This window comes from Hevea brasiliensis, chromosome 10 (assembly GCF_030052815.1).
Source record: "Hevea brasiliensis isolate MT/VB/25A 57/8 chromosome 10, ASM3005281v1, whole genome shotgun sequence".
Taxonomy (NCBI): Eukaryota; Viridiplantae; Streptophyta; class Magnoliopsida; order Malpighiales; family Euphorbiaceae; genus Hevea; species Hevea brasiliensis.
In genome coordinates, this window is record NC_079502.1 from 92,082,845 (window position 1) to 92,097,307 (window position 14,463).

General features: G+C 35.5%; 1 protein-coding gene across 1 annotated transcript; it reads right to left on the reverse strand.

Annotated features, from left to right (window-relative positions):
- Nucleotides 1-8,123: 8,123 nt before the first annotated feature.
- Nucleotides 8,124-9,446, reverse strand: LOC131169412 (uncharacterized). The gene has a single exon (XM_058128637.1). The coding sequence runs from the start codon at nt 9,444-9,446 to the stop codon at nt 8,124-8,126; it is 1,323 nt and encodes a 440-aa protein (XP_057984620.1).
- Between the last annotated feature and the right edge of the window lie 5,017 nt (nt 9,447-14,463).

Consider the following 14,463-nt stretch of genomic DNA (forward strand, 5'->3'; position numbering starts at 1 on the left):
ATTCCCTTTGTCTCCTTTCCCTTCTTTTGCTCTCCTCATCAACATGTCATGCTATTCCACTTTTGCCTTTATAATTTGCTTTTCCTTATCCAATTGTTATTTACTTTTCTCCTTTTAAATTGTGAAAGCCTCTTTTTACAAGAAAATCACTTCATATTTTTACTTTTATTTACATTTTATTTCATACTTAAATTTTATAAAAATGTAATTATTTAATTCTTTCTATTAATAAACACACAAATATAATTATAAGTGTATTTAGCACCTTGTTAAAAAGTTAATTTATTAATAGAGATACTATTCTAATTCTTTCTAATATAACAGTCAAAACGCCACAAGTTAAAAAGATATATGCAGGATGTTGGCTCACTAAGTTATTCTCACTCAGTATTAATAATTCTCTCACTATACTTGCTAAAAATTTTAACTTATGACCTCAATTTTGATATCAATTATTGAATCAAACACTTTTATTGTACTAAAAATTTAAACTGTTAATAGAAGCGCAACTCTAACCTCTTATAGTATAAGCAGCTCAAGCGCTATAGATTAAAAGGATTTAGACAATATGTTGATTTACTAAATTATCCCCACTCAATGCTTATATACGTGTGAGCGCGCGTGTGTGTATATATAGTGAAAATAAGTGAAGTATATGATTTAATATGAATCATTAGGTGAAATTAAGTAAGAAGCGTACAAGTAAGAATTAATGTGAGCTTTGATTAATGTATGTGAGACATAATTAATAAAAAGTTATATAAACCTTTGGATTAAGGTATGTGTATATTAATATGAACCAATAAATCAAGTTAAGCAGGAAATAATGAAAAATTGATAAGCACGTGGAAGCACCTAGAGCCGAAAAAGGATCAAATAAGTACCGGTATTTTCAATCGATATAAAATAAACTCAAAATCAAATTTTAGATTAAATAAGAACATAATTTTTTAATTAAAATTAAATAGATTTAATATTTTATTAAAAAAAATATTTTGTTTAATTTTTTAATAATAAAATATTAATTTTAATATTAAATATTTCTTTATCATGTTTTTCATTTTTTTTGTAAATATTTTATTTTAATTAAAAATAATAAATATTTTTAATATTTAAAAATAGAAAAAACATTTTATTATTAAAAAATAATATTTTATTAGGTATGACTTATTCAGCCTTAATTAAAAAATTTATCTTTATTTAATCAAAACTTAATTTTAAACTTATTTAAACCTCGACTGAAAGTACAAGATTTATTATTATTTGTTTCATTTTAGGACTCCAAAATTTCTCTCACTACAAGAAAAATGCGAATTAGAAAACGAATTTTTATAATGGATTGTAATCTGTTACTAATAGCAATAGACTCTACAACTAATTTTTTATTTCATTGTAATTTTGTAATAAAATTATATGGAGCAATATTGTAGTACTAAAAACAACATTTTATTTCTAAATCCATTGATATTATAAACGGATTTACATTCGTTACTAAAATTTATTGCAAATAGACATTATAAAAATATTTGAATATAAGTTGCTAATAGCAACAAAGTATCTAATCCGTTGCTATTTTACAAGGGAAAATCCCGCCATTAAAATTTTGAAAATGTATGTAATTATAATTAATAACAGATTATAAATCCGCTGCTAATTAGTAACGGATTTTGTAATTTGTTACTTTTTTTTTTTGGGGGGGGGGGGGGGTGGGGGGAATAATATTCGGTGTTTAAATTTAGATTCGAATTATGAATCTATTACTAAATCCGTTGCTAATTCGCATATGTATTTCTTCATACACTTCATTTCCATTCTTTATATCACTTGTTCACTTATTTTTTTCTTTTCTCTTTCATTACAATTTTTTCTTTTCTCTTCTTTCATTTTCTTCCCAATTCTATAAATTTTTTCTTCTTGTTCTTTCATTCTATTCACTTTATATTGATTTTCTATCATCAATTTCTTTCCTTTTATTTTATTTTTTTCCCATATCTCAAATTTTTCTCTATCTTCTTTCATTTTCTTCCCAAATCTCTAATTATTTTTCTTCCTTTTCTTTCATTTTCTTACTTTTTATTTCATTTTCTATCGTTAATTTCTTCATTTTTCTTTCTAATTCTCACATCATTTTCTTACTTTTCCTCTCATTTTCTTCCATTTTCTTCTATCATTTCTCTCATTTTCTCACTTTTCCTATGGCTTTCTTCACTTTTATTATTTACTTTTATTTTTCATTTTCATTAATATAATTTTCCCTCAATTCATTATTTCACCGTAATTTTTTTTGAATAATACATTTTGCTCTCATTATAATATATTTATAATAACTATTAATAATAATTTGTGTATCAATTAGAATTTATAAACCAGTTATAATATTAAAATTTTAAATTATAAATTTAAATGTTAAAATTAAAAATTTATAATATTAAATAACAGTCAAATTTGTAACGGATTATAATCAATTGCAATTAACAAAGGAATTCCATTGCTAAATCGGTTGAAAATAGTAACTGTTTTTATTTTACGAATTTTTCTATTTTTTAAAATTAATTAAATTAGTAATGAAAAACGTTGTCCATTGCTATTAGCAATGGATTATCCATTGCTAAATACATTGCTAGTTGCAACGAAAGTTGAAATCCATTACTAAGTGAATTAGCAACAAGCCTCGCTGCAACAGATAAAAATTAGTTGTAAATCTGTTTCTAAATCATTTAGTAACAGATTTTTAGGGATTAGAAACGAAAAAAAATCCATTGCTAATTCGATCTTTTCTTGTAGTGTCCTTTAGGCTAAGAATATGTTTCTAGCCTTGTTATAAAGAAGAGTAAGAAGGATGAGGAAGAGGGAAGTAGAGTAGATTGCCTCTATCTTGACCAATAATACAAGTTCTTAATTATATTAATAGTTTATTCTTAGTTTGTATAGAATGAAGAAATATTGTTTATAATTGTAAAATAAGTAAATAGTTGAATTAACTATTTAATTTTATAAGCTTTTTTTTTATTTAAGATGCATTGTTTTTTTTTTCAAAGGGAGATTATACAAATTAAATAATAATAAAAAGACATTATATACTTGTGTTGAGTTTAGGGTTATCATTACTAAAATGGTTTAAACCAATTATCGTCACTAAAATGGTTTAAACCAATTTGGCTTGGCTTTATAAGACACAGCTTGTGTCTAATGATACCAAATGAATTTTAGTCTAACTTGAAGAGTGCAAATAATTATCAAAATCAATTTTTATATTCAGTTTGCAAATTGCTTTCACCAAAATCACTTAAATCAATTTAACTCCTCTTGTTATATATTTTCTTTTATTTTTTTATTTACAACCAGTGTGGGACTCCAACAATGCAATGCTCTCTGGGGAGGTCCTTACATTTAAAATATTGTTTATGTTTTGCATTAATTTTTCCCTAACTTAATTAATAATAATTTACATCCATGTAGTATCAGTAAATCATGATGAATAAATTAGACTTTAATGGTGATGAAAATAGGTTATGTATAGTTAATATAATATTCTATTAGTTAATTTCTTCACTGCATTTTTAGCTCACTTTCTCAACTCACAGTGTGCAGAAAGTTAAAAAAGATCATTTAAGTTGTGATCCATAGTTCTGTGGATTATCTAGCCTCCAATCCCAAATGCTCAAAAAAGAATAACCATCACATAAGATAAATTTCAAGATATGTGTGGGGGTGGGGCGTGAGGCGAAATATCATCCATTAGAATTATATAAAATGCACCAGGTAATGCCCAGGAAAGATGGTGGAGTCACAATAGTCTCACTTAAGTACCACCTCCTTAGACAGCATTTCCTAGACATGCACTTCATACAATCCTAATAGAATCAAACCACTGGTAAGTACCGTCTTCCCATAACACTACCACGGTACTAAGGATTTATGCCACGAAGGCATAGATAGACAGGAGTCGCCACCCGGGTAATAATCGGGACATATTCAGTGTTTCTTCCGAGGGTCATGGATGGCAACTTACTCCTTGCAGAGTTTCCACAACCGTCATTACCATAGCCCAATGTCTAGGTTCGGGATAGTGGGTACGTAAGGGGAAGGTGTTAGGCACCCCTTACGCCTGGTCTAACCTCGTTAATTCGAGTGCCAGTCCTCTACTAATGTTTCTAAAAGTCTTGTTTATTATTCCTTTATTAAACTTTATCCTAAAAAATGCAATTCTAATCCTACACACGTAAGTAATTCACAAAAAGGGTTGTTGTTTACACACAATTTTCATGCACAAGTAATTCCTATCTATGGGGTTGCTAATTATTTAAATGATATTTACCAGATGACTAAAATTAATTTATTATTGGGAATTTAATTTACAAACAAATTCAATTTCAAATAACCCTATGTTTCTATTTAACCTAAATAATTAATTTTCACCAAGTTACCCTAAGGATAATTGAACTAAGTTAATTATGTACATGTGTAATTTATTCTAATATCACATAAGTCCCAAACAATCACAACCTAATAAAGATTTCTAACATGCAAATTTATTTTATAATTACCAAGTATTAAATTAAATTTATTTTACATGCCAATATTAGTTTAATTTACAAACAAGATTAATTTTAATTTACAAAGTATTTATTTAAATTAATTACATACAAAAGTCGGTTAAATTAAAAACAAAGTTAATTTTAATTTACCAAATGAAAGTTCTATTATTACTACAATTTCATGCCAATGGTTATTCGAAAAGTTTAGAGCTACTTACTTGTTGGTAAATGCAGTTGCCATTGGGACAAGCTACCCTTAAAAAAGGGTCTTCTCTTCTAGTATGGCAATGATATCCCTGGTTTACTCCCGTTTAGCTCCATATAAGCTCCGCGCAAATGTCCTCTTTGATACTTACCTTAGGGCTACTTACCAATTTTGTTTGTAATAAAAAGTAAAGAAAATAAAGAAAAATAATAAAAGTACGAGAGACAGAAACTAAACATGTACAGAGTTGTGTATCCCTTCAAATTAAACATGATTACATGATCTATATGAACATATAAAATAAATTGAAGACAAAGAGCATATAATTAAAATATTGCGTGGCATAGATCTTGAAAAGAAAACAATAAAAACTGACCTTTCAGAAATCTTGTATGAAAATCTTCTTGAAGAAAAAAAAAATAAGGAAAACTCAAAGAGTCTTAAATATCTCTAAATTTCTTATAGCTCTGAATTTTCTCTTCCTCTTTCCTCCCATCATCCTCTTCTTCCCTTCTCTAGTAGGGTATTTATAGGGTTTTGGGAGAGAGGTGTGATAGGGTTTGGAGTCTTAGGATGATAAAGTTTAGATGACTTAAACAACTACAATTGCAGAATTCGAATAAGACTGGGATATGGGTGAGGTGTTTCAACCAATAGGAAGACAGGAAAAAATGGAAGGCACCAATAGGGAATGAGGAAGAGGTGTGGTAGGATTTGGAGTCTTAGGGTGATAAAGTTTAGATGACTTAAACAACTACGATTGCAGAATTCGAATAAGACTGGGATATGGGTGAGGTGTTTCAACCAATAGGAAGACAGGAAAAAATGGAAGGCACCAATAGGGAGTGAGGAAGAGAGTGGGGCCAAGGAGGAGAGAGATATTTTGTTATTTTAATTTTTAGAAAATAATTAAATGGGTCCCATTTAAAATTCCTAACTAGGCTTTCTTAGGCCCATAGAGCCTAATTAAACTTAATTAGATCCATTTAAGAACTACCCATATTAAATTTAAACAAAATAAAATTTTATTTAAATTTAATTAAATTAATTTCCCCAAAACTTTATTATTATTTTTTATTTTTTCAAGATCATGCCACAGAATTAATAATTCAGCTCCATGCCTCCAATTACATCTTACAGTCATATAATTTTTCATCATCAGGTTTTCCACGGCCTCAATGCACATACTCATCACAAAATAAGGGTCTACAGTTTGCCCCCCACTTTGGCAAAAGTTGAAATCAATGCGAAAGCATTGCTCAAGTTTCGTCAAAGTGAAATCAAATTTCTAATAACTATAAAACATTGGCTATGAGAATCAAGTATATGTTGCTCGGTCGACATACTCTATGTTATGAGACTAGCTACGGTCTCATAACAGTAATAACTGTGTCATGTGAAAAATGAGTGTATCTTGCTCTGTCAATACACTCTGCGTCATGAGACTAGCTACAGTCTCATAACAGTGATAACTGTGTGATTTGAAATGTTGTGGATTCGTATTTAGGACCGCAGTCCTAAACTACCTACGTATTCCCCTCATTATCCTGAGGAAGAATCAGACCCACTCGTAGTTCGACACTTGAAACTGTGGTGATGCATGTTCTTCTACGCCTTACACACCTACAGGTGACATGTTAATGCGTGTTCTTCTACGCCTTACACAACTATGCCATATGCCCTAAACAACGTCTAAGGACTTATCAAAAAATATCTATCATGAAATGTTGTGGGTTCGTATTTAGGACCGCGGTCCTAAACTACCTACGTATTCCCCTCGCTATCCTGAGGAAGAATCAGACCCCCTCGTAGTTCGACAATTGAAACTGTGGTGATGCATGTTATTCTACGCCTTACACACCCACAGGTGACATGTTGATGCACGTTCTTCTATGCCTTACACAACTATGTCATACGCCCTAAACAACGTCTAAGGACTTACCAAAAAATATCTGTCATGATTTGAAAAATTTAGAATGATTGGGTCTCAAAATTCTCTCTGATTTTTATGTTTCCTGTATGCTACTTCCTATCATGGGCATGCTGATTTTACTAAAGATTCTAAAAAAAAACTTAGTCCTCTGGGGGATCTCTTTTTGCAAAAACTTTCTTATAGCCTCAAAGTTTTTTAGAAGAATTGTTCACCAAAAAAGACTTCCTTAAGGTCACAATACAATTTCTCTCTGATTTTTCTTTTTTTCTTCTCTTCCCCCATGGTTTCTATCTTGACTCATTTCTCTTTCATGAACTCCATTCTCTGTGCCCTAACTTTTGCCTGAAATGTCCTTTTGGATTTTCATCTCAGCAGGCTTGCTCTAACTTTTGCCTAAGCGGCCCTTTCGGGTTTTCCACCTAGCAAGCTCCACTTTTTTTTTTTGGAAGGCATAGATTAAATCAAAACAATGCAGTTCAATTACTTAATCATTTGATGTATCCCTCAAGGCACAAACATTCGCGATCATAATTAAATAAAATCCATTCCTAGTTAATGCAATAAAAAAATTCTTTATTTATTCAGGTACACCATTACTCCCTCTTACATTAGGTTTTGCCAAATTTCTAACCTTCCAAAGTTAGAAATAAGCTTTATAACCTGCTGAATGACCTTTTTAGGTTTTCCATCCAGATCTTCTCTCATCTCTCCTTTTGCCTAGATCGCCTTTCGCAAGTTTTCAATCTAGCATTTTTTTTTTTACCCTTACTTTTGCCTAGACCGTCGTTTGTAAATTTACAGCCTAGCGGGCCTATCTCACACAAAGTACCGTTTGAGCTTGTCTAAGTTGACTAGTTCTTGAAATTCATTCCCATCCAGGTCTGATATTCTTACAGCACCTTCTGACAAGATCTTTTTGACTATGTATGGACCATCCCAATTTGGCTTGAACTTTCCTCTTGGATCAAAAGGGATGGGCCGAGTTTGTTTCAAAACCATGTCTCCCTCTTTGATCTTTCTTGGCTTCACCTTCTTATTAAAGGCCCTTGCTATCTTTCTTTGATAAGCCTGCATATGATATAAGGCTCGCATCCTCTTCTCATCAATCAAAGCTAGTTCTTCAAATCTTTTCTGGGCCCACTCATTTTCTGGAATCTTAGCTTCTAGTATCACTCTCAAGGATTTGACCTCTAACTCAATAGGTAGCACTACTTCAGTCCCATATACTAAAGAGAATGGAGTTGCCCCTGTGGATGTTCTTGTAGTAGTGCGATAACCCCAAAGAGCATAAGGGAGCTTCTCAGGCCAATCCTTATAGGTTTCAACCATTTTTCTCAAAATGGTTTTGACATTCTTATTTGCTGCTTCTACTGCTCCATTAGTCTGTGGCCTGTACGGTGAAGACTTGTGATGCTTAATCTTGAATTCGGTAATTAATTCTAAGAAATCAATCACCTTTGAACTGGCTGCCGTTATCTAATACTATCTCATGGGGTACCCCAAACCTGCAAATCAAGTTCTTTCTCACAAACTTACTTATCTGCTTGGCCCCTACTACTTTATAAGATTCAGCTTCAACCCACTTGGTGAAATAGTCAGTTGCTACAATGATAAATCTATGGCCATTAGAAGCCGTGGGAGAAATCTTCCCAATAATGTCTATGCCCCATATTGAGAATGGCCATGGTGAAGTCATACTGTAGAGTTCACTAGACGGTAGGTGATTCAAATTTCCATGAATTTGGCACTCATGGCATCTTTTCACAAATTTAGCGCAGTCGGTATCCATGGTAGACCAGTAATAGCCTAATCTTAAAATTTTGTCCGCTAATACCCTTCCGTTCATGTGAGGACCACACACTCCTGCATGTACTTCCTCCATTATCTGCTCAGACTGCTTTTTTGTCACAGACAAGAGCAATAGTCCTTCGAAGAACCTTTTGCAGAGTTTCCCCCCAGCCAAAGTGAACTGAGTGACTAATCTACGAATTGTAGCTCTATCCCTACTATTGGCTGACTGTGGGTATTCTCTTACCTCTAAATATCTTCTTATGTCCTCATACCATTTCATCTCATCTTCTAGATCTAAATGTGCTATTATTAACCCTTCATAGCATGGGATTCTACTCCTCATCAGGATAACTGGCTGGGTCAACTTCTGATCACCCTTCTCCCATAAGGATGCAGTGGCTAGAGCATCGACCATCCAGTTACGAGCTCTAGGCATGTGCTTCATTGTCACTTCCTCAAAGCTAAATAATAGTTTCTTAGCATACTCCAGGTATGGCCTCAACTTTTCTTCTTTCAATTCCCATTCACCTTTAATATGGGAAACTACTAGCATTGAATCTCCAAACACCTCCACTTTTTTAGCCCCAACAGCTATTAATGCCTCTAGGCCACAAATGCAAGCCTCATATTCTGCAATATTATTAGTGGTTGGGAAACATAGCCTTTTTGATATTAACAATTGTTCTCCATTCGGTGCTTCCAAAACTACCCCTATACCGACTCCGCTTTTATTCATGGCCCCATCAAAGTACATTTTCCATGGCTGGACCTCTACTAGCTCGAGACTCTCATCTAGGAAGGCTGTTTCGACTTCTTCCTCTTCATTAACTGGATTTTTAGAAAGAAATTTGGCCACTACACTCCCCTTGATGGTTTTTCGAGTCTCATACACAATATCAAATTCAGACAGTAGGACCAACCATTTGGCCAATTTACCAACTAGCGTCGGTACTTCAAATAGGTACTTTAAAGGATCCATCCGGGATACTACAATAACTCGATGGGTCTGAAAGTAGTGCCTTAACTTCTTAGTTGCCCATACTACTGACCAGAGGTTTTTTCTATTAGTGAATAATTCTCCTCATAAGCAAGGAGTTTCTTACTAATGTAATAGATGGCTCTCTCCAGATTCTCTACTTCTTGTGCCAACATTGCCCCCAGGGCCATGTTTTCCACTGATAGGTAGAGGATTAGAGGGATGTCAGGGATGGGTGGTGACAAAATTGGTGGATTGCTCAGGTACTGCTTTATCTTTTCAAATGCCTCTTGACATTGCTCATTCCACACCACTGGCTGATTCTTTCTTAGTAGCTTAAAAATTGGTTCACAGGTAGTTGTGAGCCTAGCTATGAACCTACTGATGTACTGTAATTTTCCTAAGAAACCTCTAATCTCTTTTTCTGTTCTCGGGGCTGGCATCTCCTGGATTGCCTTCACCTTATCTGGGTCAACCTCAATCCCTTTTCTACTGATCATATGCCCTAACAGCTTGCCTGAAGTGACCCCAAACACACACTTGCTAGGGTTCAGTCTCAATTTATACTTGATGACCCTCTGAAAGAACTTCTCTAATGCCTCAAAATGTCTCTCCCTAGTTGGGGATTTTACTACCATGTCATCCACATATACTTCAACTTCTTTATGCATCATGTCATGAAATAACATAGTAGCCATTCTCTGATAAGTCGCACCAGCATTTTTTAGCCCAAAAGGCATGACCTTATAACAATAAGTCCCCCATTCAGTGATAAAAGTTGTCTTTGCTTTATCTATCAAATCCATGAGGATCTGATTATATCCCGAAAAACCATCCATGAAAGAGTACATGGCCATGCAAGCAGCACTGTCAATAAGCACATCAATGTGAGGCAATGGGAAATCATCCTTAGGAGTAGCCTTATTTAGGTCCCTATAATCTACACACATCCGAACTCGCCCATCCTTCTTGGGGACTGGCACAATGTTGGCTAACCACTCAGGATACTCAATTACTTCAATGAAATCAGCCTCAATGAGCTTTTTCACCTCTTGAGCTATCTTTTCTTCCCATTCTGGCCTAAGCCGACGCTTCTTTTGTTTTACTAGCCTCATGTTAGGGTCTGTGGGGATCTTGTGTTGTACTATGTCTCGATCAATTCCCGGCATATCTTTATAAGACCAGGCAAATGCTTCTTGGTACTTTATTAATAGGGCTATAAATTTATCTCTTTCTTTTTGGGTTAAATCTTTAGCTAACTTAATGTCTTTAGGATCATCTGGTGTACCCAAATTAATAGAGATTGATTTTAATGCATTAACAGAAACAGATTCTAAATGATTATGAATGCCATGCGTGTAGCCATTAGGATGAACATCAAACAAGGAAGCAAAAGGACTAGTCATATTATTTAACTTTGCCTCAAAATCATCATCAAGTACATCAGAAATAACAATATCAGTATCACTACTGTGACCATTACAAAAGACAGACTCAAACTTAGGGGTGTAGGTCCAAGTGCTTGGCTTCCATGCACACCTTAACTTGATGGCACTGACCTCTTGTTCTAATTCCTCAACATGCGGCAGCTCTTGGTCATCAGTCCATGCAATTGCGCCCTCCCTGATAAACTTGGTGGGCTTAAGTCCCTCTTTATCTTTAGTTGGCTGATAGCCCAACCCATATCTAGTGATCTGCCCTTTTATTTCTGGAAAAGTCACTAAGCCATTAGCTCGTTTTCCCAGACCCATGCCAGGAAAAAACTTCATCTCTTTCATCATAGTGGCCACCCTGGGGTCCATCCAGTCTCCATAGATCCCAGCAACTTAGAAACCAGACAATAGTGGTACCGAACCATCCACTTGCAGCATAGCTACTTCCCCATCTCTTTCAGCATTAACGGTGATTATACCATCTTGGTGCGGGATCTTGATCTTTTGGTGGAGTGTAGAGGGGACTCCACCTAAGGGATGGAACCAGATTCTACCCAATAGTAAGGAGAATGTCATGGGGATGTCTAGCACAGTGAACTCAACTTCAGTTTCTATAGGCCCCACCTTAACCATAGTCTTGAATACCCCTATCACGTTTCTTTTTAAATCATCATAGGCCCTGATAACCAGATCAGAACCAGTTAGTTCCGACATAGAAATTCCTAATTTTGGCAAAATCTTCAGAGGGCATACGTTGATGGCTGACCCATCATCTATCATCACACAAGGCACTTTCCACCCTCCAACCTCAGCGGTCACAAAGCAGAGCCTGCTATGGTTTCTCTCCCCTCGGTGGAGATCATGATCAGAGAAAGTAATATGACCCCCATCTTCTATAAGCACAACTTTGGCAATCTCTTCTGGAGTTATCTCTGTGGCGACCTTGAGTACACTCAGGGCCTTGGTCAGTGCAGTTCTGTGTTTTTCTGATGCCAATAGCAATTCCTAGACCATTACGCTAGCCTGAGTCCTTTTCAATTGCCTAAGGAATTGATCATCCTCTTCATATGTGTCCTCTTCAGCCAACACCTTGGCTTTCCCTCTCACGTTGTCCTTCTCCATGGGTGGATCAGGATAATATCTATCACTCTTGGTCATGTGGCTCACCCTACTCTTTTCCTCTCCATCAGAGTCAACCCAAACATCTAACAAACCTTCCTCATCACTGGAACTATCCCAAATATCAATTGCCATTACAGATCAAGGTTCATCAAGCTTTTGGATAGGTTGGATAAGGTTGAGAATTTGGTCAGGATCAATTGAGGTGGTGGAAATCATGTAAAGTCCTGGTGGAGGTGGAACATTATGGTTGGGCATTGGGTTAGTGCGTGTGTTGGGTCAATTTTCTGGGTCAGCTATTTTCTTAGCATCGATCAGGTCCTGAACTTCATGTTTTAGCTAAAAACATCTATCAGTGTCATGGCCATGAGTTTGATGGAATTGGCAATATAGGTTAGCATTGTAATTGGGTGGCAGTGGGTTTGGTGGTGGTCTAGGTGCCAAGGGTTGGAGGAGACCCCGAGCTTTGAGTCGCTCGAAGACTTTAGATAGAGGTTGGTTGAATTGAGAGAACTTTCTAGGGGTGCGGGACACGGTTTGAACCTCAATGACTTTGTTTTCCCGATGTGTTGCGGTGGTTGGTATCCTCCCCTCTTGGGCTGATAACTCTTCTTTTCATTGTTCAATACATCCTCCACTAATACCCCAGCATCATATAGCTGTTCAAAGGTAGCCAAGGGATAATAACAAAGTTTCTCATAATAACTAGGCTACAGACTTTTCACTACCAATCGCACTCGATCCTTTTCAGCAGGCCTATTGGTCATCTTCATGGCCTTTTTCCTCCATCTCAATAGATACTCTGAAAAGGTTTCATTTGGTTTTTGCCTAGTGGTCTCTAAGTCTCTCAGGGTAACATCTAAAGCTGTATTATAGGAGTATTGTTGCACAAATCTCCTAACTAGCTCCTCCCAATCTTTTCTCACAGTGGCTTCTAGCCCATGATACCATGAAGATGCAACCCCTTCTAGTGACATAGAAAAGAATTGAGTGACTTGGTTCTTAGTCAAACCAGTTGTTTTCATGACTATAAGATAAGACCTGAGGTGGGTTTTTGGGTCACCAGTACCATCAAATTTAGCCAAATCAGGCATCTTGAATTTTTCAGGTAGATTTCCATCCAACTGGATGTCAAAGTCATCTGCATCTAACAGCCCCATTCCCATAAATTCAGCTTGCTTTTTCACACTGGCCTGAAGTTTTTCTATTATCTCAGTAACAACTCTAATCTCCTCACTTGTCCCCTTTTCTTTCTTTTTGGCCTTGTTTTGGAGATAATCTTCTTCATCCCAAACATCATCAAAGGCCTTCTTTTTACTAGTCTCTTCTTCAGGCCTTTTCACCTGAATATCACTAAGCCCACCCATCTCTAACTTCTTCTCAAAGTTGGCTAGGATTTTTCCTTCAAGCTCAGCCATCTTGGCATTCAAAGCTTCTTCAAGCATCTGTCAAAACATGACCTTAGTGTCTTCCATTTTAGCTTGTGCAGGTGTAACTCTTACTAATCTCTTTCCCTCCCTAACCCAAGTGACCTGATTAGAAGTCTTCTTGATGTGTTCTAAAGCTATGTTTACTACAAGAGAAAAAAAATACAAGGTTTTAACATCTTATGCTATGTATAAATGCAATGCATGAATGCATGAATGCATGAATATGCACTTTCATTTTTACCTTTGCCTTTACAAAGCCAAAACCGAACCGTACTAATACGACCAAAACTGAACCAAAACCGAACTGTATAAACCGAACTAAAATCGGACCAAAGACTAAATGATAAACCGAAAAGAATGTCTCTAGAACTGAATCTTCGCCCTCTTATACCTTCAACTCTCACGTGTAGGGTAAGAAAAAAAAAATTCTATCCTAGGTTATGGTACACTAGACGCACCAACAGGGGTGGTCCAGGACGACCTTTCCTCTATAAACAAATGATTTGTATCCTTAAAGTTTAACCATAAGTAAGCATCCTCTTGCTTAGCATGGGTTTTAAAATGGACTTGGGCCTATACACACATTGGGTTTATGCATAGGCCTAGGTTCATCTCAACTACCACTAGAACTTATAGTTTGAACAGTAAGGATATGAATCCAGCACAACAAAAATTTACGGGGTACCTAGGGTTGAAATCTATGGCTCATGGGCTTTATTGGGTAGGAAAAGGTTCACCCATGCGAGAGCTTGTCCATTAAGCACAACGGCCGGAGCTGTGGCTCTTTTATATACTCGAAGGTACAGGCATGGGGTGCTAGCATTCACCAATTCGTCATAACTCGAGTAGAACCATGGTCTCCTTGGCTAGTACTAACGAGGCTAAAAGGGTAAGGGTGATCCGTGTGATAGTGTAGTGCAATGCAAAAAGTTTAATAAAGGAATAATATTAGACTAATAGAAACATGTTGGAGTAACTATCCATTTAGTCCCCAGTGGAGTCGCCAAACTGTGGGGAGTGGGGCGTGAGGCGAAATAT

What these genes read in the sequence shown, in the direction of transcription:
- LOC131169412 (XM_058128637.1), bottom strand. Translation starts at nt 9,446, where the DNA reads ATGGATCCTTTAAAGTACCTATTTGAAGTACCGACGCTAGTTGGTAAA.